Source organism: Dryobates pubescens, chromosome 21 (genome assembly GCF_014839835.1).
Source record: "Dryobates pubescens isolate bDryPub1 chromosome 21, bDryPub1.pri, whole genome shotgun sequence".
NCBI lineage: Eukaryota > Metazoa > Chordata > Aves > Piciformes > Picidae > Dryobates > Dryobates pubescens.
In genome coordinates this window covers 11,394,743-11,419,802 of record NC_071632.1, presented here as the reverse complement: position 1 = coordinate 11,419,802, position 25,060 = coordinate 11,394,743, and the positions used below count along the sequence as shown (strand labels likewise).

The 25,060-nt window shown below is 43.3% G+C and overlaps 1 protein-coding gene across 4 annotated transcripts in view; it reads left to right on the top strand.

The window, feature by feature from the left end:
• Nucleotides 1-14,268, top strand: part of MKX (mohawk homeobox) — a 46,369-nt gene extending 32,101 nt beyond the window's left edge. For 3 of the 4 annotated variants that reach the window (XM_054171413.1, XM_054171414.1, XM_009898571.2), the window contains 2 exons: nt 11,850-11,883; nt 11,997-14,268. In XM_054171413.1, the coding sequence (XP_054027388.1) occupies nt 11,850-11,883; nt 11,997-12,183 (221 nt within the window). In that variant the 3' untranslated portion in view covers nt 12,184-14,268. The remainder of the gene's footprint in view (nt 1-11,849; nt 11,884-11,996) is intronic. The other variant, XM_054171415.1, reaches the window with a different exon arrangement.
• The last annotated feature ends 10,792 nt before the right edge of the window (nt 14,269-25,060 follow it).

The window sequence follows — 25,060 nt, the reverse complement described above, 5'->3', positions numbered from 1 at the left end:
ATTTATTATTTAAAAGGTATGTGTCATCACCATCAGAGTTACTGTTACTAGTGTTTTGGTGTAGTTGCTATTTAGGTGTCATTTCCAGTGGCCAGTATAGCTTTTTCAGGTAAGAGCTGTTTGCAGTGATCTCAGAGAATTGGCATCCTCACTAAGAGAAACAGCCTGGGCATCTTGCCCGAGGTTCAGATACTCTCCATTTGAAAGCAAATCTGTTTGGCTTGAAATATTGTGGCTTAGGGTCCTCTACAGCTCAGCAATTGCATCTTTGCAAACCGCTCTTCCTGGGATGAATGGCAGAGGGTCTGAATGCACCTCATTGCTATGCAATGTGTCCTACAGCTAGAGGAGCTACATGGCACAGCAACAACCCCTGCAGCACCATGGAACAAATTTTACAGAGGTCCCAAAGTGGCTGCAGTTGTGCTATAGTGAGAACTGCAAGCAGCATATCCAGGTCAGGATGAGCTAGCAAGCCGCACTGCTACTGTACAAGTCCCTCAGTGCAGTGCAGCCCTTGCTGTGCCAGCTCGTACAGTGTGCGGTGCCACATGGATACCCCCCACACATCTGCTCAGGCCTGCCTCAATGTCTGGGGCCTCAGGTGCTGGGAAACCTGAATTCAGAGCCATGTTGTTATCAGTTGGTGATCCTTTCCTGCTGGTTTCTTGAAAATCACTGTCTCCAAAAGCAGCAGTGCGTGTTGAATAACAAACTCCTTCACATTCAGACTCTTCAGGTTTGGGAACGGAGTCAACATTCTTGGAGAATGATTTAGTGGCCAATAAACATCTGCAAAGTCTGTAAGACTGTCAGAAGCAGTAACATTGAAAGTAAAGATCATATCAGTAGCATTTCCCCTGTCCTGACAAGGCATTCAGTGCAAATATTTGTTCAGTCATCCTTGCTCTCACTCCTGTTATCACAGGCAATTTCACATGTTTTGCCAAGAGAGCAATTCCATCTTCTTCCACAAAGCTGTTCACATCCAGGGTCTTTGCAACGTTAAGTACTGGCCTACTACTGTTTCAGGACCCTCCACACGTGCTCTTTTGGAGTGCAGGAGCCTCAAGTGTCTTATGCAAAGTCTCTGCTGTGAAGGGCTCTTACACCTGTCAGTTAGTGAGCATCTGCAATGTCAGGATTTTGCTGCTCAAGCTCAGTCTGGCCAATTTGTTACACTGCACTAATTTCCATGATAGGGTAGTTTGTGGGCTCTTGTCATTCTCCTGCAGAGTCATTGCAAATGCAGTGCAATAGGATCCAAACCATTTTTAATACGAGATGATGTTTGGAGTAGAAGGAGGTGTTTCTGCTCCTTCAAAATCTCTTGGCAAACAGGTGCATCTTCCTGCATCATTCCGGGCTCATCTTTCTTCTGCTCCAGGAGCATCCCTGCTTTTGCCTGGTTTGATGTGCTGCCTCTGACTCACTCAGTGAATAGGGAAACTGAAAACAGCCCTTCTTGACATACCTCCCACTTTACTAGAATCTCTGAGGGCCTGTTCAGAAGGTGTCTGGGAATATTTAGGTGTGGAAAGAAATCCTGTAATGGAAATAGTAACAGTATGAGTTATGGTGAGCAGGAGCATGAGGACTGTGGGAGCTTCCCAAGGGAAAGGAGAGGGAACAGAACTAAAATCTTGACTCAAAAGTAATGCAATCAAATGCTTAAACCATTTTTGTGAAACTGGAGGTGAGAATAACCCACAGGCAACCATTCACCCTGCAGGTCACTCAGCAATGTTTCTTTCTGCTGGTTATTCTCCATATGGTCAGGGAGGTATGTGACAACAGCTAGCCCAGTTTGAAGGAAGGCTCAAAGACCAGTTCACATCCTCATTTTGTGCCACTTCTCTACTGGCAGAGCACTGAGGTGAAAGCAGCTGAGCACCTCCAAGGACAGGACGACTGATTTTGTGCTGAGCTGTTCCATTTCATCTGGTCCATTGCAAACTCAAATACAGTTGTTTTCAGAAGACATCTGTAGGATTTCACAAGCGGGGAGCTGAGGCACCAAAAAAGACCTGGATGCTCATGATTTCATGGCTCTTTATACATTCAAAGCACAGCTCTTGTTGGCCTCGTTTGCTCCTCTGAGAGCCCAGGCTCTTTAGTCAGAGTTCAGAGACTGAGGGGTGTACCAGGACACGTGTGAAGAGGTCAGTTAGAACAGGTTATTGAGCCACACACAAACCCATAGCACAGCAGAGAGATTGCCAATCACAGTCATGATTTACTTGGCATTGTTAAATCCATTTGACTATATCTTATCTTCCTGTGTCCTCCTACTGCAACAGCCTCAGAGCTGCTGTGCCGTGGTGCTGAGGTTATGTGGGGAAGGATCTCACTGCTCTGTGTTTGGTGCTGGAGCAGGTCCATCCTGTGCCTTCAAGGAGGTGGTGGCCAAACTAAATACCATGTGTGGCTGTACTGCAGTATCTCACAGCCTGCTTAGAGAAAGGGCAGGCTGCTTAGGCAGTCCTAGTTTTCTGCTTGCGTACCATCAAAGCAGATATAAATACATCTAGATATGAATAGACATCTATAAATCATTTTAAAATTTCACATGTAGTCCCTTGATTCGTAGAATCTGTTATGCAGCAATTGTCTGGCATTACTGTGAGTCTCTTTTGCAGCCCACAGCCTTTATAATGGCTGTTGTGATTGTTGGAGCCCTGTGCGTGCTCCTGCACTCCCTTACAAGCTGCTTGAGTTTTTATGCTTGTGATCCCACAGAGGTACCTGGGGTTTATTTGGCCATAGGTGTTGTGCACATCCCAGGACTCCATGCAGTGGATGGAAGTAGCTGTGTTTAAAACACCCTCTTTCTCAGTCTCTTCTGTATCTTACAGGCAAGTGAAAGAAACTCTGAATATTCCCTCCTTGATGGACTTACTCATTCTTTACTCCATGCCGCTGGCTAAACACATCCTGGAAATCAGTTCTGGCATTGACTTAGAAGTTCCTCCGCTTGCCTGAAAATACAACACCTTGTAATTTAAATTGCTTTTGTTCAGCATATGCCATGTCTGAGCCCAGTTGGCTCCCAGGGGCTGGAGAGGAGCTGGCTGCTGCAAGCGGGGCCGCAGGAGCTAGGGGGGCACTTTTCTCCGAATTCTGCAGGAGGCTTCTGAAAATATCCTGTGTGCACACATTCATATCATAACCTTACACCGCAGAGGGAGGGGCTGCACCCAAACCCACAGCCAACTACCAGAACAAAATCAGATTTTTACTGCTGTAGTGTCAGCCTAGGTTTGAAATATGGCTTTGAAACCCTCCCTTTCACCCTGCTTTTTTAATGAAAAACAATTGGGCTTGAGTGTAATAGTGCTTACCCTGGCTGCATTTGACTTCAACTTTTTACTTTTAAAGCCTTATTTTAGGATTTAAGAGCTCCCATTTAAACTTTTTAGGCCCAGAGTGAAAGCCTGAACGTGCCTTGCCTGCACAACAGCGAGATTCCTGGGTGGGAAAAAGATATTTTTTATTAAATAGAACAGTGGTGTGCTTTCTCTCTTCATATTCCTTACTCTTCTTTTTCTAATGAATCTTCATTTCCCATTTTCTCATTTCCTTTTCTGTTTTTTCCCCCTCACATCTCCCATGCCCTTTCCTTTATTTTTTCTTTCTTCCTTTCTCCTCTTTTCTTTGTCACCCTCCCCCTTCCCTGCTGCCTGGCTTGGTTTTCACTGTTAACCCATAATGGGCTAACAACTTCATCCTTCCAGTCAGCATGTACAGTAAAGCCCTTTCTGAATAACACCAAAAAAAACCCCCAAAACCCAACCACAACAAAAAACCAAAAACAAAAGCAGCCTAGATCAGATATTTGTTTATCCATTGGGAGACTCTCACCAAGGAACCTGACAACATTACACTGCTAATTGCATGCCAAGTCAGCGAGGAAAGATTTGATTTCAGTCAGCTTTGCAGCAAACTTGCAAGGAAAATAATACCATACAACTGTCAGTTCGTTAACAGCTCGCCTCCAACACTACACAGCCCTGACTGCCATTACAAACTCTACTCTGGCTAAGAAAACAAGTCTCACACGGTGCCCTGCATCTCACCAAAGGGAACACACTGTCACTGGTCATGGGAAATTTAGAGCCAGCCCTGACAGCCCAAACAATGAGGTGATTTACGCCGGGTTTGTATCTAATTTGCTAGCTCATAAATTCTTACATGCAGGTGCATAGCCCAGGACTGTAAGACCGTTTGCACCGTGCCTACTATTATGTGGAGCTTTCAGTGCACTCATTAATGCAAATGTTAATGCAGACTTGCAAACTCAATCCTCTTTTATGGTTTATAAAATGCACCTATCCCAGTCTCTCTGGGCATGTACTCTCATTTTATAAAAATTACATGTATTAAAATGTAACTAGGTGCATAGTCCCCCTTCAGCAGGCTCCTGGGATAAAAAAAGTTCCCAGGTATTCAGGAATAAACCTCAAGTGGGACCAGTTCCTCACAGTTACAGCTTATATCTTCTGTTGTTGTTGTTGTGCAAGAAGCAAATTTCAAAGGAAGAGTACCCTGAAAAGGCTTGATCTGAGATGTGATGGCAAAGAAACATTTCTAGTATTGGCAAGATCCAACCTATGAGTCTTAACAGAAAAGGTCAGACCAAGGCTAAAGCTGTTCCTGGGGGGGAAAAAAACAACCAAAAACAAACACAACACTGGGAGAATAGGGAATAATATTCACTGTAGCCATTACTGTGAACCTAAGTTGTCATTATACAGTTTGGTCATCTGAAAAGATGTAACAGGTGATGACAGTTGTTATACTTGGTGTCACTGTGAAGCCAAAGGACTGAGGTAACAGGGTTGTGGGACTAACTTTATTACAAGCTACTTCCTAACCTCCTCTTGGAAGAAGCAGCCATAAATGAAAGGTTTGCTGAAAAGACCTTTTCTCTAGAGCCTGGGCCCGGATCTTGTTCGTGCACATTTCTGACAGCTTTCCTCTTCCCACCCAGCAAAAGGACACAGTAATAAATCTCTGTCAGTAGAAATCCGGTACCCCCATGAGCTCAGACCAGCTGTGATTGTTATCATGCATGCTCCCAGGTCACACTGCCTCACTATGTCTGCAGCTACAGGTCATCTGAAACTCCAATGGGGACTTCTGTCCCTCCACAGAATGCTCTGCTGCACAAGTACTGCCAGCCCCAACTGAATGGTTTCACATGAACCCACCCAATCCACGACCTGCTCTGGGCAGGAATGGCTTCATGAAGGACAACACTGAGCAGATCTCATGGAGTTGCCCTAGGTCTGCAGAAGGTTAGCCACCAGGGCAAGTTTGAGGAACGTTTCTGTAGGAGAAACTGTGGTTTATAGTCTCTTCCAGCATGAGCTTTCCTGTCTGTGTTTCCCCATAATCTGTCCTTAATAGGTCTGATATCCCTGAGGAAACCTGAGAGGAGGGTGCAAAAGGAAAAGGGTTTTAAGAGTCACTGTGCTGGATTAGATGAGTCTTGCCTGTCTGTAGAAGGCCTTTGGTAGCACAGTCTCTGGCTAAGCAGTATACCTATGGAAACCACTTGTTCACATCAGTCTCAAAATGGGAACCCTGCAGGTGTAAGCATGGGAAGGCCAGCCTGTGCTTCCTACAATTCAAGCTGAAGGAGCTGAGGGTTGCTGTGCTGGGGTTTTCCAAAGGATGCTACAGTCTTGGCACCAAGATTAAATGTCATTTCTTACAAGAGGAAAGAGCCTGGCCTGCTGCTTTGGGCTACAGTTTCCCCTCCCTTGCCCTGCTGAACTAAGCTACCTTTCCTCCCCAGGTGTGGGTGAATGCTAGAGATTCATGGTTTACTTTGGGATCCTTTGGGAGGAAAGGAGCCTTGGCAATGGAGAAGAGTATAGGAATATTAACTCCAGTTAACCCAGTTTGTTCTTGGCAAAACAGAGATCTGAAAGTCATATGTGCCCTGAAATTGTGGTTTGGAAAATGCTAGAGTCAAGGGATGTGTGTGTGTGACCTACAGAAATACTTCATCTCACCGCTAATTTACACACACATGTAAACTTCATTTTTCATTCAGCTGCCCCAATTTATTTCCTGTTCCTCCCTCCTTTTCCTCTTCTTGCTTGTTTTGAAAATGCTGGTCAACACATGTTAAGCCAGAGTCTCCAAAACCAACAAAAGAAAGTTCAGGAGAGGCAGTGAGAGAAACAGCTGAATAGCATTGCCAGTTTTAAAATGAAGATAAGTTACACAGGACCTTTTATTGAACCAACAAATATTTTATAGTATTCACCATCTGGGGCCAGCAGCTCTCTTTTCCCCTGTGTTTTGAGCGAGAATAGAAGGTGTATAATTAGTCAGGAATCTGTACATGTTTAAGTAGCTTCAAGAAACATGATGGTGATGTGGGACTGACCTACTGTGTCTTGACTTCCATGTCCATTTTTTCCCCACTACATCATGTTCTGTACCCTTTTTTCTCTGTCTCACTCCCTCATTCACACATTCTTTCCCCTGCTGGTTTCAAGCCATCTTTGCTCTGTCAGTGTTACCTGATAACACAGAGCAGGAGTTTAAAGTCAGTTGTTGTGGTTCAGCATGAGCTGTCTGTAACACCAAGTGGGGGAGTGACTTGGATGCTTCTTGGTCCTATGGAAGTGGTCAGTCTTTCCTTTGCTCTTTCCAGCAGGGCCTTGAGATGAGGTCAGTTCATCACCACACACTTGATATTCTTAGGTTGGAATTCTTGGATGCACAGAGTAAAGTATAACTGTAATTAACATTTATTTAGCACACTCCTGAATTCATCCAAGTATATAAAAGTTATTAGTCTGGACTGGGTGCACGATAAGGGTCTGAATTGTTCTGAAAGACTTGAATGTGCTGCAAGCCCCATGTAGCCGGAGAGTCTTTGTAGGTTATGAATTGCATCAGGCAAATGTGCAATGGAATTTATGCCCTGCCTTTCTTCTCTAATACTGGATGCATTATGTGAAAGGACACTATGGATGTACTTAAATGTTGTTCTTGAGAATTATTTGTATATTATTTTGACAACAGTCAGGTGTAATGGAAGTGTACCGGAGGTAAGTGATGCTATTGTCCAGTCGTAATTTGTCCTCAAGGACCTTGGGATTTATTTGCTTTGGGTGGGCCTTCCTAGAAGAACAAAGGAAAACAATTTAAACATAGGAGAAATCCTGAGAAACTGTGCTCTTATAGGCATGTGAAATAGTCGAAGTATTGGTATTGCCTAGGCATGTTGTCTTTGGACTTCTGAGACCCATTTCCATCTCTGCTAAAATGGGACTGCAAGCTACCTTGCTAGAGAGCTGTCAGGGTCAACCAGTGAATATTTATGAAGAAATTTCTTGGTGAAATAATAATAATAATAATAATATATGCTACATATATTATTAATAATTAGGTGAGTCCTGAAAAATACCATACTGTATCACAAAGCTGGTATTGTCTAATGACTACACTCTTGGCACTGCGTGCTGAGGTAAACTGTATACTGAAAACTACTAATGGAAAGGTATACAGGATTCCATTGAAATGTGATTTATGGTGACTTCCTATTATAAACAAGGGGGAACAAATATCCCGCCTTGCTGGCTTCTTTGGGTGGATGGTGAGAGCAGAATGAGACATTCCTGGCCAGGCAAAAGCTGATTCTTTGGATGCTTTCAACTGGGAGCAGAGTGAAGCACCAGAAAATGAGGTATAAGTGACAATGACTAATTTTAAATAGAGTTTCCATTTTCATAGTGCTTCAGGCTTTCCAATTGTAAATGGCCACTGTTTAAAGTGTGTGTTGTTTAATATTAAGTAAACTTATTCTAGGATCTCAATACGTGCTGAAAGCCTTTCAAGTCCCTTTCACAAGAAATGCATTGCTTTCTGAGACAGAACAAACCACCTTCAGCAGCAGCTTTTTGGGGGATTTCAATTAATAAATGTGGTATTAGAGCACAGCTGTAGTTTGTTTAGGAAAGTTATTTGTGCTGACCAGCAGTGTGCTGTTGGTAAACTTCAGCATGCACCCTATCACTGGGAACAGTGTGGAATATAATAATGGATCAGTATTGGCTTTCTCTGGAGTCACTTGACATGTTGACATAAGCTTGATCGATCTGTAGGGTTGCAATCTGTTTGGCAGCCTGCCTTGGTCCAAGTAGTGAGAGGATTACACTTTTCTGGAGAGACCAGAGGTGGGTGCCTCCTAAAGTGTATTAAAGTTCACCACAACACATGGAGAGGGCAGCTGTGGTGCATCTAGTAACTTGTATTAAAGTGCTGCTTCTCCTGTAGTGAGAGAAGACTCACGAGTGAAGTGCAAGGTCTGTCCTTAGCTGAGGCTGCTTAGTGAGATCCAGTATGCTGCATTATTTTTCCATTCCTTCCATCACCATTTCCAGAGATGTTATCCAGTCCCAGTGCCATTTCCTTATTACCTCAGAGAAGAAATCTAGGAATGTGGTGTGTGCTGATCAAGAAACCAAGCACTTGCCATGCTGAGAACGCTGTTCTTTGATTATATTCATTAAACAGTCTCACCAAAATGTTGCTTTTAGCATTGTTGAAATAGGCTTTGCAATTGTTATGCAGATCTGTCAAATAGCAAAGCTTTAATTAGTAATTGGGTAGAGCAGGTAGATTGCAGAAGATGAAGAAAAAGTAAAATGATGGACAAAAAACACCTCTTCTTTTTCTGGTTATTTAATAAGTTTTTGTTATCTGTTCCCTTTCTTGTCAGTGACGAGCCAGACATGTCCAGACTGTGTTTCTTCCAGGCTGAGCTAAGCTAGTGAGGCTGTAGTTACATCAGCAGTTTAATGTCTGAAGGAGACATTATCCAGCTCACAGCGTATCTACATGGATGGTAATATTGCCCAAAGGGAAATAGTGGGAGGAGATGTCCATAACAGAGGGCTTCGTAGTCTGATTTTTCAGCAGCACTCAGAGTTGTTGGACTGCAGTGTTAGCTAGGTGGGCTAAAACCACTTCTCGATGGACATTTGTCAACGGACAACTGGCCTGTATAAGGATACATGACATAGATGGTAGGATCATGGCAAGTGAGGTGGACCCTACTCTTCCTTTTGAGTTGGATCGAGTTGTTTTGACCAGCAGGATGTCCAGGAGAGCATGAGGAATGGTTTTTTACCTCTCTCTCAATGAGGTTATCCCCATCCAAAAGGTGATGGTAATACTTCATTCCTTCACTAAGGGCTGTTCAGACAGATGTGAGTTGCTTGGATGCTGTGGTGGTGCAAGCTGGGATAGGCTGTCAGAGGTTTGGTAGAGCAGAGAGGAATTTTGGCAAGAGGAAGGGGTTCTGTGCTTTGAAATGACGGATTCTCAGACTTCATTGTATTGACATGCTTTTCCAGCAGTTACTAGCAAGAGCTAATAGGTTTTATCCTAACTCCGTGTTGAGTTTCTGTGACATAAATTATTTGTTTGAAAACACATAAAATTTGAATGGAATTTTAAAAAAGAAAAGATTTCTCATTCAGGTTTTCAGCAGAGTTAGAAAATAGGTAACATTTTTGCTCCTGGATTTTTTTTTCTAGCTTTGCTGCTGCTTTTATATACCATGGGCAAGCTGCTTTCTTTTAGAGCTGGCTAAACACCAGTTTGCAAATACTCCTTCAAATAGATGCTGGAAATGGAATTTGTGTCACCATTCACACCTACTTTCCTCAGAAGTTTGTACAAGCAGTTTTTTTGTTCTTAGGAAATATTTTCCAACAGCAAAAGAAACTGACAGATGCCTGAGAGAGGTGTATTTATATCCAGGTTTGCCCTGGCAACAACATTCGCTGTTACTTGCCATTTCCATTTCTATACCTACTGGCCTGTTCAGTCCTAAACCTCCTCTTTCAAATAATCTCTATTTAAATGAGAAAAAAAATGTGTAGAGGGCTTTGTAGCCAAGTACATACAGCACGAAGAAGGAGACTTCTGGTGTCATTCAGGACCTATCTCAAATGTTTCTTTATTCCTTGATTCCCTCTCCTCCACATAGATTGAACTTCCCCCCCTCTTGAATACCACACCTTGAGTCCTGTGTCCAGTTCTGGGACTCTCAGTTTAGGAAAGATGTTGACTTGCCGGAATATGTCCAGAGAAGGGCAGCAAAGTTGGGTAGGGGTTTGGAGCACAGGCCCTATGAGGAGAGGCTGAGGGAGCTGGGGTTGCTTAGCCTGGAGAAGAGGAGGCTCAGGGGAGACCTTATTCCTGTCTACAACTACATGAAGGGAGGTTGGAGCCAGGAGGGGGTTGGTCTCTTCTCCCAGACACCCAGTACCAGAACAAGAGGACACAGTCTCAAGCTGCAGCAGGGGAGGTTTAGGCTGGATGTTAGGAAGAAGTTCTTCACAGAAAGAGTGATTGGCCATTGGAATGTGCTGCCCAGGGAGGTGGTGGAGTCACCATCACTGTTTAGGAAGAGACTGGTTGGGGCGCTTGGTGCCATCATTTAGTTGATTAGATAGTGTTGGATGGTAGGTTGGACTCGGTGATCTCAAAGGTCTTTTCCAACCTGGTTAATTTTAGTCTAGTCTAGTCTATCAAACAGCTTGGCAAATATCTGACATCTGAAATCACAGCTGGTCTCCATGCATCTCTTTGGGGATGGTCACCTCCAAGTTGTAGGAAGCATGACTGGGCTGAGTTTTTCAGTGTGGGGTGGCTATGAGAAAATGAGCTGCTGGTAGGTGGTGGGCAAAGACCCATGTAAGTGGAGAGCTCCAAAGGGCTGCAGTGTGCTTTGAGACTTATTCCCCTGGAAGGTCTGTTTAAAGAAAATATCAACTTCTGATTAATAATTCGATGGAAATGGAGCAGTAAGATGGATTTTTAGTTGCACCTCATAAAGAGGTGCATTACTTTACAAGCTTTGCTGTGCTCAGGGGCTTTTTGGATCACGTAGCTGTTAGTGCTCATGCTGTTGCTGTTTGTTTTGTTTGACTGGTTCTCCATAGCTGTTGCAGTTAGGCATCAGCTTCTTGCTCCCCTAGAATGTTTCTATGTCTAAAGCTCAAGCATCTCTGCCTGGTAAATATTTTTGGCATCTCTGCAACGTGAGGACTTCATGAATGAACAAATGTGACTCTGGATGGGAAAGTGTAACATGTCTGTGATGCAATTTCATCTTTGAAGGCTGTTAACCAGGTGTCCTTGTTCCTTGTATCCTTCTCAGTCTGCTTCTGTGCCTGAGCCCCAGGCGCATTTCAAACCACACACATCACACGTGCATGGGCAAGGGGCCTATTTTTAGTGCACACAGGAAGGCTTTCACTGAAGCCTGATATTTATTTTTAGGTTCTGCAATTCCTTATGTCCTTGGGATTTATGTTTTGAAAAATTAGCTCTATCACCCTGCAAAATGTAGGGGAACCTTCAAGGCCAGCTTTATTCTCACCATTACCAAGATAACCTTTTTAGGGACATAGGCTGCTGTGGGATGCACTGGGCAGGATTCAGCACCAGGTTTGCCAGTGCAGTTCTGGTGATGCTCAGTGAGGTCCTACCTTACCAAAGACTATTTCTGTAAGATAATGTCTTGGAGACCTCCTCCTTGGGGTTTTTTTTTTTGGTTGTTTGTTTTGGTTTGTTGGTTGGGGGGTTTTTTGACGTGTGCCCTGCTCCAAGCTCAGAGTAGATTTTGCCAGGCAGACTCTTGCATGGAGCTGCCCCTTTATATGTGTTGAAACAAAGATTTGATTTGGAAATCAGGTATCAGCTTTGGAATTAATCTCAGGTTATTTTTCCATATGCCTATTCCATGAACTTGCTTGTTATAAAAACTATTGAAAGTTAATAGACTTCTTCTTTTTTTGTTTCCCTGTTTTCAGAAACTCTGGAGAATGGACCAAATAAGTGTGAAAGGTGAGTAAGGGACTTGACAGTTTCCCAAAATTACTACTCTTATTACAGTTTTCCTGACATCAGGTAGCTAATGCAAGCTGTATGTGTAAATATTTATTATTGCTTAAATCTAGTGCAGCTAACAGAAAAGGAACCAGCAAAGATGAAACGTACTGGAAGGAGATCAACGCAGCTATGGCCCTAACGAACCTTGCCCAGGGGAAAGATAAACTGCAGGGAACTACCAGCTGCATCATTCAGAAATCATCACATATATCAGAAGTAAAGACTGTGAAAGTGCCGTTAGTTCAGCAGTTTTAAGAGATGGGTCCTACTTCTTTTTCCTGCCCAACGGACATTTTCCTCACGGGATTGGTTTTCAGCAAGATCAGATTCACAGCTCTGAGGCGAATAGGTTCCCTTTTACAGTACGGTCAGTTTAAAAACAAACAAAAAAGTAATAATATTCCTTCTGACTCAGACATTTTCATTGTACTAAATGAAATGTTCCATTGCTTCTATAAAAGGCATGTAAATTATAAAAGAAACCCTGTTTTTATCAAGACATTAACTTATTTTATGTTAATCAAAGTGCGCATAAGATGTTTGCATTGCTATTACAGTAAGTGCCTTGCTTTCAAAAAAAATAAGCTATAACGTGGGCATGGTACACCAGTATTATGCCTCAAAATGACAATGCCATAATGCTTAAACTTTGTATATTATTCCAAGTGGGCTTAAGCAGCCTAGGGCTGAACACATTACTGCTGGAGGCCCTGGAGAGTTGTGCTTGTTTGACTTGTACAAATCGACGAGTCGTAATGAAATCGTCACATCATTTTCTCTCTCTCTCTCTCTCTCTTTCTCCTTGTTTTTTTAATCAACAGTGTTATAAAAATTGTACAGTATGTTTTTGTCCAAGTGACAATGGGGTTGTTATGCATGTTTCTTAACCTGTATATGCAGTATATTAAAATACCAAAATCATTCCTTTGAAAAGTGCAATACTCTAGAACACACAAATTTAGGAAGTAAGTTAATTAATTGTTCAGATTATTTTGAACTTCTGCTCCCAGCTGTGTTGCTCGTTAAAAGATTTCTAGTTGAGAAGATTTTAGCTGTAACTTCAAGGTGAATTTCCACAGTTTCAAAGCTTTGCTAGTGACTTAGTGAAGATCTGATAGAAACAAAAAATTGATTTCTTCTTGTACAAAAACTAAATCTGTAGTACCGTTTATTGTATGCAGTGGAGCTCCAAAAAGTTTCCGTGGTGGAACTTGGCACTGTAACGTGGTTTAAACATTTTTGTTTGGTAGGTACTGCATAAATGAGGACAGTTGGTTGACAGTTCACAGTTCAGTGAGGAAAAGCTCAGATATTAACTATCAAAGCCCGAACTAGAAACACAATGTGAAATGAAGCATTGAAAAATCTCAGTATTGAAGGTGGGAGGACCTCAAGGAGATAGTAAACTATGTATTTAATATCATGTCTCTAAACTTGACTGCTGTTGAGTGTAACAAATGGCATAAAACCAGGTTTATTTTTACGTTTCATTGGGAGTTGTACAAGTTATTCTTAAGTCATATAACAATAGTCTGACGAGGTTTACAGTGCTTGAATAAACAGTGGCAAACCCAAACCCAATTTACACAGAATCAGTTACAGAAAACTGGAATAGAGCTGATTGTTGCTAGGATTTGGATATTTTTTTTTTTTCCTGTGGGTATCCTGTCGGGTTTTTTCCTACTTGTTCCTTTCCTTGCTTCTCTTTTTGGTGAGCCATCAATGAACAAGACAAGACTTCAGTCCTGCTCTCGCCAAGTTTAATGGCAGAACTCCCACTTCAATGGAAGCAGGACTGTGCTAATGACGAAACTAACTTGCAAGTAGAGGCTGTTCCAGTTGCACTAAAATAATCAAGACACATTGCAAGTATCAGCCTTGGTGTGACTTCTTAGGAAACTTCTCGATGTAACATAACATGTTGTTGAGTTTATTTAGTGTACAATGAAAATGATTTGATATGAAAATATTTTGTACATATATATTTTTACTTTGTTTTCTAAATTGCTGATTACATTGACTTAAAAGTGCCAAGCAAGAAATGTATGTCATGACTGTATGAACAGTTGAAGTATACCTTTTACTGACTTGCATCATTCTGTGTCCCAAGATTCCACAACATTAATTTTTGATACTTTACTGGATTTTTGACATAATAATGTGAGTTTATAACTAATAGCAGAGAGCTGATACTTCACTTTTGTTCATACTATTATAAGTTATTCTGGTATTAAATATTTTGTGACAATAAATTGACGGTTTGGACAAACTTTTCTGTTAGAAATAGTCAGAGTGTTTTGGTCTGTATAAAGGACAATAAAATTTGTCATGTTTAAAAAAAAGAAAAAGGCAAAAAGAAAGGTACTTCTGGGGACTTCTCTGAAGTAAGACTGGAGAAGACAAGCATTGTATAAACAACCTGCTCATGGTTCTTTCTTTTTCAAATGATCAAAGCACAAAGAACAACCTGGAAAACACATCAAGTGGGGTTTAAATTTAAGCAATCCTTGGCATAATTTCTTGTTACCATTTCCTTTAATTTATTTTTTTTTTTCTACTGCTGCTTTAGAGTTCTCTGAAAACACAAATTCTAATGAATTGTGTGTGTGGCTTTTGGTTTTTTAATAACAAAAAACATGATCAGTGCTGAGCCAACAGCTAATGAAGACTCAATAATTATTTATGATATTGGGAAAAAAAACAAAACACTATTACTATTGCTCTTCTTTGTTTCAACATATGTAACCATTTTAGTAAAATAAATAACTGCAAACAACACCTTGCTGGTTTGAATTAAATATTCATTTGCCTGTCCTTAGTAATCTGCATTTCTGGCTTCCTGTTACAGCCAGTACTGGGATACAGCCATGTGATAGGGCAAAGACAAGACAGGAATGCCAGCCTGTGGATTAATGCACCTTGTGGTGAACAGCTATCTGAAGCAGTTTAGCACATCCCTGATGAAAATGGCTGTTCAGCAAGTTTAGGCTAAGGACTGCTAATGACAACATGGCATGATGCTTATAAATCCTCCACAATGGAGAGTGCAGAGGGAAGCCATAGCTCATCCTTCTGCTGAGTCACTGAAGAAGGTCCATGAGCTGGGAAAGACTTGAATTGTTTATGGGTTTTTACCAGTACAGGATGCACTTGTCTACAGAAGCATGTGTGGATACTCTCTGGCTGTGGAGGAGGAGATGTAGTCAGCCCATCTGGAAGTTTAGGGCTCATAGTAATCAGAGCCCAGTACAACTTACACCTTAGCAAAGTTCCTCCAGCTGCATGGGAGGAGCTAACACATGTTTTAGTGAGCAGCTCACAGGTTTGGGCTTTTGTGCTGCTTCTCTGTGATGTGTATATACCACTGTAACACCTGTGGCCATCCAACATATCAGTGGAGATTAGGTTATTCAGTCAATATGCAGATTTCTGAGGGAGTATGTACAGCCTGACCTTTGCTGTTGGGAATGTGTAGAAACACCTACACCCTAAGGGTGATGAACTTGGCATCTACTTTGTACCCAAGCCTGACATGAAGAAACTAACTTGTTCTGCTCACACATTTTCTGTCACATCATTGGAAAGAGCCAAACACTCCCAAACTCTTATAAACTCTTGAGAGTAAGGGGAGCTCCTATTTTGCCAGGTTGATCAATAGTTCAGTTTGCACTGGGATCAGAACTGCAGTCTCCCATCATAGAACAGCTACAACCACTGAGCTACCACCACTTCTCAGTTTGTGGCCTCATGTTCTCAGCAGGCAACCTAATGTATAAATATGTATGGCAGGTGAAGCTGTTCCACCAGGGGACTGAGAGCAAGTCCCAGCATAACACTTGGGCCATTTTGAGCACATTTAATAGTTTGATGGCTTATGTTTTAACTTGGAGTTTAGCAAAGGATAGCAGCTAGACTTGGATGCCCACATGCAAGTGCATGAAGTAACCACTGCCCTGTGGGTTAGAAGAGGAAGGCAGGTTGATGGTACCTCTGTACTGTGCAAGGGAGGCGAGGGGAAGAGCTGTAGGGGCCTTAAAGATGTTTCTTCATTTATCACTTTACTCAGTAAGTTCTTCACTATGTGCCCTGGCTTTGGTAAGTGATGTTTTGATCCACCTAAACTATCCATCAAGTGGAGGCACACAACACCAAATGTGAGATGCAGGAAGCAGCACTGATTGTAAAATGAGTGGGATCTCTAATAAGCATGAGCTTCCAGAACTCGTGCTCTTAATGCCCAGAAAGTCCTTTGTGCCTCCTGCCACATGCCCAGCAGTGGGAGAGTATGGGAACCATTCTGCATTAGTCAAAAGGAGAGCTCCAACAGGAAGGGGGATTATGGCTGCCCTGGGGGTGTTCTGCCCTCTTTCCCAGCTTTGCCACAGTGACTTAATACTGGTGTGAATAGTCACTCAGAGCCAGCCAGGGCTATCAAGTAGCATTGCCAGTAGGGCACACCACAGCTTACCTGCCAAAGCATTGCCAAGCAGAGAGACTGCAGCCACTAAGCTCAGACCCTCCTTCAGGAATCCTTCAGAGGTTTTTCAGACTCGGTGATGCTTCTGTTTCTTTTGGTCTTGAGAAAGCCTTGGGCCCTTTTCCTGTGCATGGCTTCCAGAGCTGGCGGAGATGGGTGTGTCTGCTGGTACATCCCATGTGGAGTGGAAGATGAGAGTAAGTCTGACCAGTCATCCAACCTCCCAAAGCTGCAACAAAGTAAATAAACTGTGCTCCACCAGGGCTGTACAAATCTTACTAATAATTTCTGCTTTCAAAACAGCACTAAGGACCTCAGGGCAGCCCTGGCAGAGCTGGGATCCCAGTACTGCCAGGAGAAAAAGCAGCTGCAACAGCAAAGCTTGTCTCTGCTGTTTAGGCTGGGTACTGGCTCAGATGCCCACTTGCTCTGTGGCAAAGGGAAAGGTGAAGCTATCTTCTGTCATGGATGACTTTCTCACACATGCCAGTGTTTCTTGCTGTGAAATCTCACATTTGGTTATGAACTCCAGTTCAACTCCAGTTGTGTTTCCACACAGTACTTAGTGTGACTACACTTTCTTAAACTCTTGCCTGTTACTTTCAGTACAATGGAGCCCAGACTGAGAACACCAGACCCTCCAGTACTCCACAAGCATCTCTCAAGTCCAATAGACACTAATTCAATGGTCACAGTGGCAGCTTCAAGCATGAAAGACCTCTGTTTTATCCCTGTGTTACTGTGAGCAATCTGTGAAACTCTTGGAGAATCAGAGCCTCAATGGGATTCTGGCTCCTACCCTAACAAATTCAAGCGTTTCTGAAGGTCTAAGGGCCAAGACATGTTTCCACAGTCAAGTACAGACAGTTGCATGCCTGCTCTGAGCCAGCTGGAGAGAATATGGCCTAGTTCAGAAACTGGGTAATCAAGTTTGGCATCAAGCCTGAGCTGCTACATCAAAGTCCCCAGCAGAGCATGGACAGAACTTGGCATGGTGTGACTATATCTGTGCAGCTTTTGGACCATTGCTTGTTCTATGCCTTCACTTGCCCGCAGCAGTGTCCTCAAATTTCTCTGTGCTCTGGTGCAGCATTTCAAAGAGGACAATACTACTGCTCTGCATAGCTGAGCTGTTGTGTTTAGAAGGATTTTGATAGCTGGGAGCAGCTTGGGTGAAATACCTGCCTGGCCTAGATAGCTAGGGCAGGAAAGAGAGGTGGAGCATGATGCAGAGGGCTGGATGAGAACATCGCTTTGACACACTGCAAAGGAGGCTACAGGAATCCAGCCTGGATGTGAGTTCATGTTGTATGAACCAAGTTGCCAGCATCAGGGTGTGTTCAATATCCAGCAGCAACAGAACTGAGACCCAAACCCGTGGCTTTCACAATGCTGCGTGGCTAAGCGAGTGTTTAGTTTTGGGCCCCATCTTGAAACTCCTCTTGTTTAACAAGAGGGGTGGAGGTTGGCTAAAATACAAGTACTTTGTGCAGAAAAAAAAAGAAAGAAAGAAAAGAAGAAGTGGAAAAGAGACATGAATACCTAAGTAACAGGGGAAAAAAATAATCCCAAACCTCCTTAATGCTGCTGTTATGTCAGCTTGGGTTATTGGCAGTGGAAGTGGTTACTGGCAGCGGAAGTCAGACCTGGCTCGAGGCTGATATAACTCACACACCTGACTTTTTAAAGGAGCTGAGATCTGGTTTCTTTATGGATGGGCTTTTCTCACTTGTGGTGTTGGTTCCTTCTTCAGATTTTCTTACTTACCTTTTAGCCAGTTTTGGACTTGATTCTCCTTCTATCTTCCTGCCTGCCTGGAAAGTCTCCTGTTACATGCACACAGCGATGGGATCTGGTTTTGCAGTTTCTAGGGCCATATTCATGAAGAATGTATGACTCAACAAACTGGTGTTCAGCAACAAAGTCTGCTATCTCCCACCTTCCAGGCTAGGGCCAGTGAACATGAAGTCTCAGGAGTGTGCAACAGAGGCTCTTCAACCAACAAGCTCCACCATCTATCACTTCACTCTTAACTACTACTGCTTTTGGCTATCTTAACTCCCCAAAGGACTGTCAATTTAACCATAACTACCTAAGAACTGCCAAGTCTCATTTTATGAGCTGCTGTTGAGAGTTTAGCTATTTAAGGCTGATTTTAAACAATTTTTATTGGTACTTTGTGGCATGTGCCTGATTTACAGTGCTGTAAATAACCACAAATTAGGGACATTTCTTTCTTTACAGTAAAGGCACATTATCTTGAGCACAAGAAAGGTAGTTTGTTGGTGAAGAACTGGGATGATGACCCTTTTCTGACACAGGCTTCCTATGAGAGTCCCAACAAGCCTCATTCCAAGTCAGATCCATGCAGAGGAACTGGCTGTCTCCCTTGGGGGTGCTCTAAGAACCAGGGAATGTGGGATGAGGTTCCTCACTGCTCACCCTGCTGCTGTGAGGCTCTAAAGGTAGGAAAGAGCAGTGCTGTGCTGTAAGTAAGTGACACACTAATTTTGATGCACTGAAGGAACTGGAGGTATCTGATCTTAAGCATAATTTAAAACTGCAACTCAGGCACGTGTCCCAGAGTAGGCATCACCTTCTGCAGCTCTTCTACCTCTTCACTGACTGCAGCTGGACAATAACCTACTGAGACCAGATATCCAAACCTGACACAGATAAAGTAAGGGAAGACAAAACACACTCTTATTAGGTCCCACACCAAGAGACCTGATGGGCTCAGGCCACCATTACCTACCTTCATTTGCAATATCAACTGAGGAGCACACTGAAGCAGCTGAAAAACCTCATCCTACGAAAGGAATATGGTCCTTCAATCTTAAAAAAGGCTTCTTGCAGCCCAGGAATTTGTGGATGTAGAAGTTCACGTATAAGATATTTCAATCAGCTCCATCCCTGAGACTTGGGAAACGTTCAGTAAAGCTGTTTGTTCTTCCTCATGATGACTGGGGTGAGGATGAGAATCTTCACTCTAAGGAGTTTAAATCTCTTTTTTTTTTCACATCCTTTTAAGAAATTGTCAGCCAGACCTGAAAGCTGTGGCATGTACTGATCAGATTCAGAAGAAATCTAGAAGTCATGCAGGACAACCTTGCTCTGTGCTGGCATGGCGGGAGAGGACCGCAGACCCACAGACGCCAGGCTAGGGGAGTCAGTGCCTTCCCTGCACTGCTCGGATGGGTTCCTCTTCAATGGTAAATTCCCTATTCACATTTGCTGTCTTCAGATACAGAGAAAGAGGCCAGCACCCTACTCACAAGGAGGAGTGGATGGTCTATTACTGAAATTTGTGGTTAAACGCTTTGGGCAGCAGCTGAAAATGTGACTCTGAATTTGAGCATCTTGAGAAATAGCCATGAAATATGTGGCTGGCTTTTAAAATGTTCCAAGCGCTCAGTGGCAGCCAGTGCAGTTGTGAAAAGTGGTCAGCAGCATTTCAGCTGGATCTGTGCAGATTTAATGCCAGGTCAGCAAAACAGAAACATTGTGTGAAGCAGGACAACTGTGTTTGGGTTTCTTTTAAGAAAGCTTGGAGATGATTAAACCCTCCATTTTTTATTCTATTTAGTTTAATGAAGAAGACTAGTTTTCCAGATTATTTTCCCCCCCCCCAGTGAAATGTAAGACCATTATAGTTAAAAAGATTGAAATCAAAGCCAAAATAGAAATAATTGAAACTTACCAACATATTGAGGTTACACAGTTAGGTTTACTGACTTCTGAAACGTATTCTTTTGGCTGTTAATATTCAGTTGTATATATATTACTTCAGATATTTACACTTTCCAACCCATTTTAAAGCAAGACAGTTTTAACATTTCAAAAATTTCCACAGGATGGAAAAATGCATCTCCAAAAGTTACCTGGAAGAAACTTTGATGCTCAGTGTTCTGAAAATGAGAGCATTTTTGGTTGGTGATCTGTGGATAGAAAAGTCTATATCTCAGGACTTTGTGCTGCTTTTGCTGTATAGAATCATAGAATCAATAAGGTTGGAAAAGACCTCAAAGATCATCAAGTCCAACCTGTCACCCAAGACCTCATGACCACTAGACCATGGCACCGAGTGCCACGTCCAATCCCCTCTTGAACGCCTCCAGGGATGGTGACTCCACCACCTCCCTGGGCAGCACATTCCAATGGCTAACAACTCTCTCAGTAAAGAACTTTCACCTCACCTTGAGCCTAAACTTCCCCTGGCACAGCTTGAGACTATGTCCTCTTGTTCTGGTGCTGGTTGCCTGGGAGAAGAGACCAACCCCCTCCTGGCTACAACCTCCCTTCAGGTAGTTGTAGACAGCAATAAGGTCTCCCCTGAGCCTTCTCTTCTCCAGGCTAAACAATCCCAGCTCCCTCAGCCTCTCCTCATAAAGCTTGTGCTCAAGGCCTCTCCCCAGCCTCATTGCCCTTCTCTGGACACATTCAAGAGTCTCAATATCCTTCTTAAATTGATGGCCCCAGACCTGGACACAGTACTCAAGGTGTGGCCTAACCAGTGCTGAGTACAGTGGCACAATGACTTCCCTGCTCCTGCTGGCCACACTATTCTTGATGCAGGCCAGGATGCCATTGGCCTTCTTGGCCACCTGGGCACACTGCTGGCTCATGTTCAGCTGGCTGTCAATTAGTACTCCCAGGTCCCTTGCTGTTTGGCAGCTCTCCAGCCACTCTGACCCCAGCCTGTAGGCACTGCATGGGGTTGTTGTGGCCAAAGTGCAGCACCCGGCACTTGGACTTATTAAATGTCATCGTGTTGGACTCTGCCCATCTGTCCAGCCGGTCAAGGTCCCTCTGGAGAGCCCTTCTACCCTCTAACTGATCAGCACCTGCTCCCAACTTGGTCACCTTTGTATTAGTGTCCTCTTTTCTTTTTCTTTTTCTTTTTTTTTTTCTTAAAAAAAAAAGGGTTTAAGGGGATCTGTGAGTCTGTCACTGCTGTCAGGGACGATGAAAAGAGTTTTAATTTGCATTCAGACACAAAATGAAGACAGCAAGCACAGCAGCTGCTGCTACTCCTCATCTCTGGAGTGCAGACACCTGCTGTGGTAATGGAAGAACCTCTGTGATGTTAGTTCATGCCTGTTGAATGCAAATAATGAAGAAAGCATCAGCATCAGACTTAAGCTGGCATCCTCCTTAATTACAAAGAGACTGCAACAGCCATAAATAAATGAATTTCTCAGTGACCAGCATAATGGCAACCAGCAAACTCACCTGGTCCAAGATTTGCTGCAATACTTCACTGGCAGTGAAACCAGACACACAAAAAAAGTGACCAAAATACAAACAGCAAACAGTGTCTCTTCATGCTCCAAGATGTGGAGCAAAAAAAAATGTCAGGCATTTTCAGTCCTTTACCCCCCCTGAACACACTCCTCAAGCTGATGCCTGCTAAGAAGGGTGTCTGTAAGTAGGCAGCAGAAAGGTTTTCTTGAAAGTAGCCTGCCCAGGCTTGGCATAATCCCATCAGGCCATGCCCCAGCCAAATTGGAGTAGAATCCAGCTGGAAAGTCTGGTGCTTTTGTCACTTTGAAGTTTGTAAAGTGTTACAAAGTTACAAGTTATATTTACCCATCTCTCACCTTTTAAATACAAACTTTCCCTTATGATCTTTGTTCCTAGAAACCCACACGCTTCTGTTACAATCTCAAAGGCTGCTAGCAGTCAAAGTGCTTACTACGGAAACAACTGGATATGCCTCTCTGTGTAATGCAGTCAGCATCAAGTATCTTCTAAAGAGGCATCCAACAGATTCCCTTCAGGAACAAACATACAAGAAGGTTGCAATCTTTCTGCAGTTTCCTCACAGGCAGCTGAGGTGGGAACTGTATAGCAACTTTATACCATGAAGTACTCCCTGCATCTGTTTCACAAGGACATATACCAGCACGAGAGCGGGATTTGGTGGAACCTGGATTTACAACTGGAAATTAAATACAGCCAGGTGGAAACATTATTATGTAAACTAATACTCAGCTACTTCTTGCTGCATTCCCTCAACAGCAACAAAAATGGCAGCATGGAAACCAAATGCCAAGTGTAATTTTTGTAACCTGTTGTGTGAGAATGAAAAGAAAAACAGTCTCATGGAGAACCAGGAGGACTCGTTACTTTTTCATCTGTGAAGTCTTAAATGTCACAGCTCCTGGGATGAATTCTCCTTTCATCAGAATTAGTGGACCTTTGATATTGGTTTCCTCTTGAGCATGAAAGATCCCAGCGATTTCACCTCTTACTGAGAGTCCTGGCAACGCACTTCAATGGCTTTCTTTCAGTGGCTTGTTTTGGTGGTTCCCATTGCTTAAGTAGGAAATACACATCAGAGAAGCTGTAGCTCAGAGACACACTGAGCAGCAAGTCCTTGGGTGATGGTGACAGAGCATCACTCTAGACTGAGGCTCTGCTGCACCAACCCGGACAGAAGGGAACATCACAGGCAAAAGTGCTCTCAGGTGCAGCCAATTTTCTTCATCCATGTTTCACCCACTTCCCCAGTCCCTGCAAAGCAATCGGGAATCCACCAGAACAAATACTTGAAGCTCACCTGCACACAGATCCTGCCCACACCTTTGCAATAGCAGGGCAGTAAGAGACATAACTGCTGTTGATCCTGTAGGGCAGGACAAGCAGCCTTGTATCTGGTTGTTTGGACAGTACAAGAGTGCCCACTGCTTCTCCAAATTATCTGCCACCTATCTGCAAAAGGAATTCATCGCCTCTGTGGGTGGTAGACTTTCCGTCACTGGTGATTTTCTAAAGAACAAGTGAGAGACGTATTAATCAGGAATTAAATAGGTGTAATTGATACTGCTTTGGGGCGGGATGGCCTCTCGAGGTCACCTCCCCACCCTTATTTTCCATTTCAGCAGTCTGCCTTATAAACATGGCATGGAGGTCTGTTGCTCAATAGATGGTTAAAAGAGCGAATAGCAGCTGGTTTATTCCTCTGGTTTTGGGAGGTGTGTTTACATTCCAGGCATAAGAGTGGAGGGGAAGGACAGTGAGTTCTGATCCCACCAGCCAGCCAGTGGAGGAGACTGGGCAGCCATCCACTGGAGGCTGTTTAACTTTCCCAGACTTTCAGAACCGAACATAATGGGCAAAGGTGGCTCCCAGATGGAAGAGAACAGACTTGAAAAACATGGCAGCTGACAGAGAGGGACTTACATTTAACATGAAAGTTAAAATTACCAGAAGGGAAAGCAAAGAAATTTCCAGTGAGGTGCAATGGAACAACTCCTGAAGGATCTGTAAATACTTTTGGCCTCCATAGAAAATACTTTTGCTGAAGCCCTCTAGAAGGTATGTTTGTTTTGAACAGAATCTGGAGTTCCTGCTCTGATCTTTCTGAAGGCAGGGTTAGCCTATATTCCCTCTACTCAATGTCATGGGAGAATGAACATTTTCACTATGTCCTGGATCCTGTCACCGGCAGACCGACCACAAGGAAATCATGGGAACAGATCCTATAAGCTGCTTCAGGTAACACTTGCTCCAGAGCCTCTGGTGAATGCTGAGAAATTCTAGGTTCACAAAAGGTACCAACTGGGGAGGAAATAATCTCCCAGTCTGCCTCAAGCTTCAGAACGGTTGCTGAACATGTTAACCAACACCTTTTTGACAGGCTGGTTTGTGGTCGATGCTGCTAACTGACAGGAAAACAACTGCCTGTAGCCCAAGTGGGGATTCACCACAAAGCCAAGGAAAAGCTGCTGCTGGAGAATCCCCAGAGCTGCTCTTGGAGAGGGAGCAGGCAGAAAGGATGTGTAAAAAAGCATCAGGAATGTTCCTTCTGTGACAAGATGGATCATTCAGAAGGAAGAATCTGCTGGGAGTGGAAAGACTTGCTACGTTGACTCAGAGGGACACTTGGTATTTTCTTGTAGGTATAGGCAGCTCACTTGAGAAAAAGTAGAGGATGGGGAAATGGGGAGGCAAGAGCAGAAGCAAGCAAAGTCCAGCTACACACAAAGATGGAGACTGAGCCAGAAGTCAAAAGGGGGAAAGTAAATCAGAATTTAGAGGTCTTGCATACATTCATTGCGATAATTGTTTTTGCAAGCATTGGCAATTCCATCAGCCAAGGAGATACAGAATCACTTCTGCTACACAAAAGACAAGGATTTTATTAGGGTTGTATCAGATCCAGTGACTATAGCAGATTCAGTCCCCTTTCTCTGCCAGCTGCGTGATTCACAAGGTGTTCACTGCAAGGACTGACAGCTCAGCTGTTGGTGTGTGCCGAACGAGCTAGCCTTGATGCAAGAGAGTTGCACAAGAGGTCAGAAATTTTCAGGAGGATGATGAAAACTGAAACAGACCCAAGTGCAGCATGATAGAAATAGGCTTTGACTCTCAAGGTTAGAAAGGCAAATATCACAGATACTGCTAATAGGAGATGGTTATTAAACTAAACTACTGATCACTGGAGGATGGTAAGCAGTTACATGGCCTAGATCTGAAAGATCTGATCAACATGGGACACTACACATTAATATCAGAGCATGGATTCCTCTCTCTGCCTCCGCCTGGTGCTAGGGATGATAAAGTTCCTGATTGTGACCTGCCAATATTTCAGTGACACTACAAGTCTAGTGCTTTATTTTGGCCAATATTCATTCTCTGGCACTGAGGTTC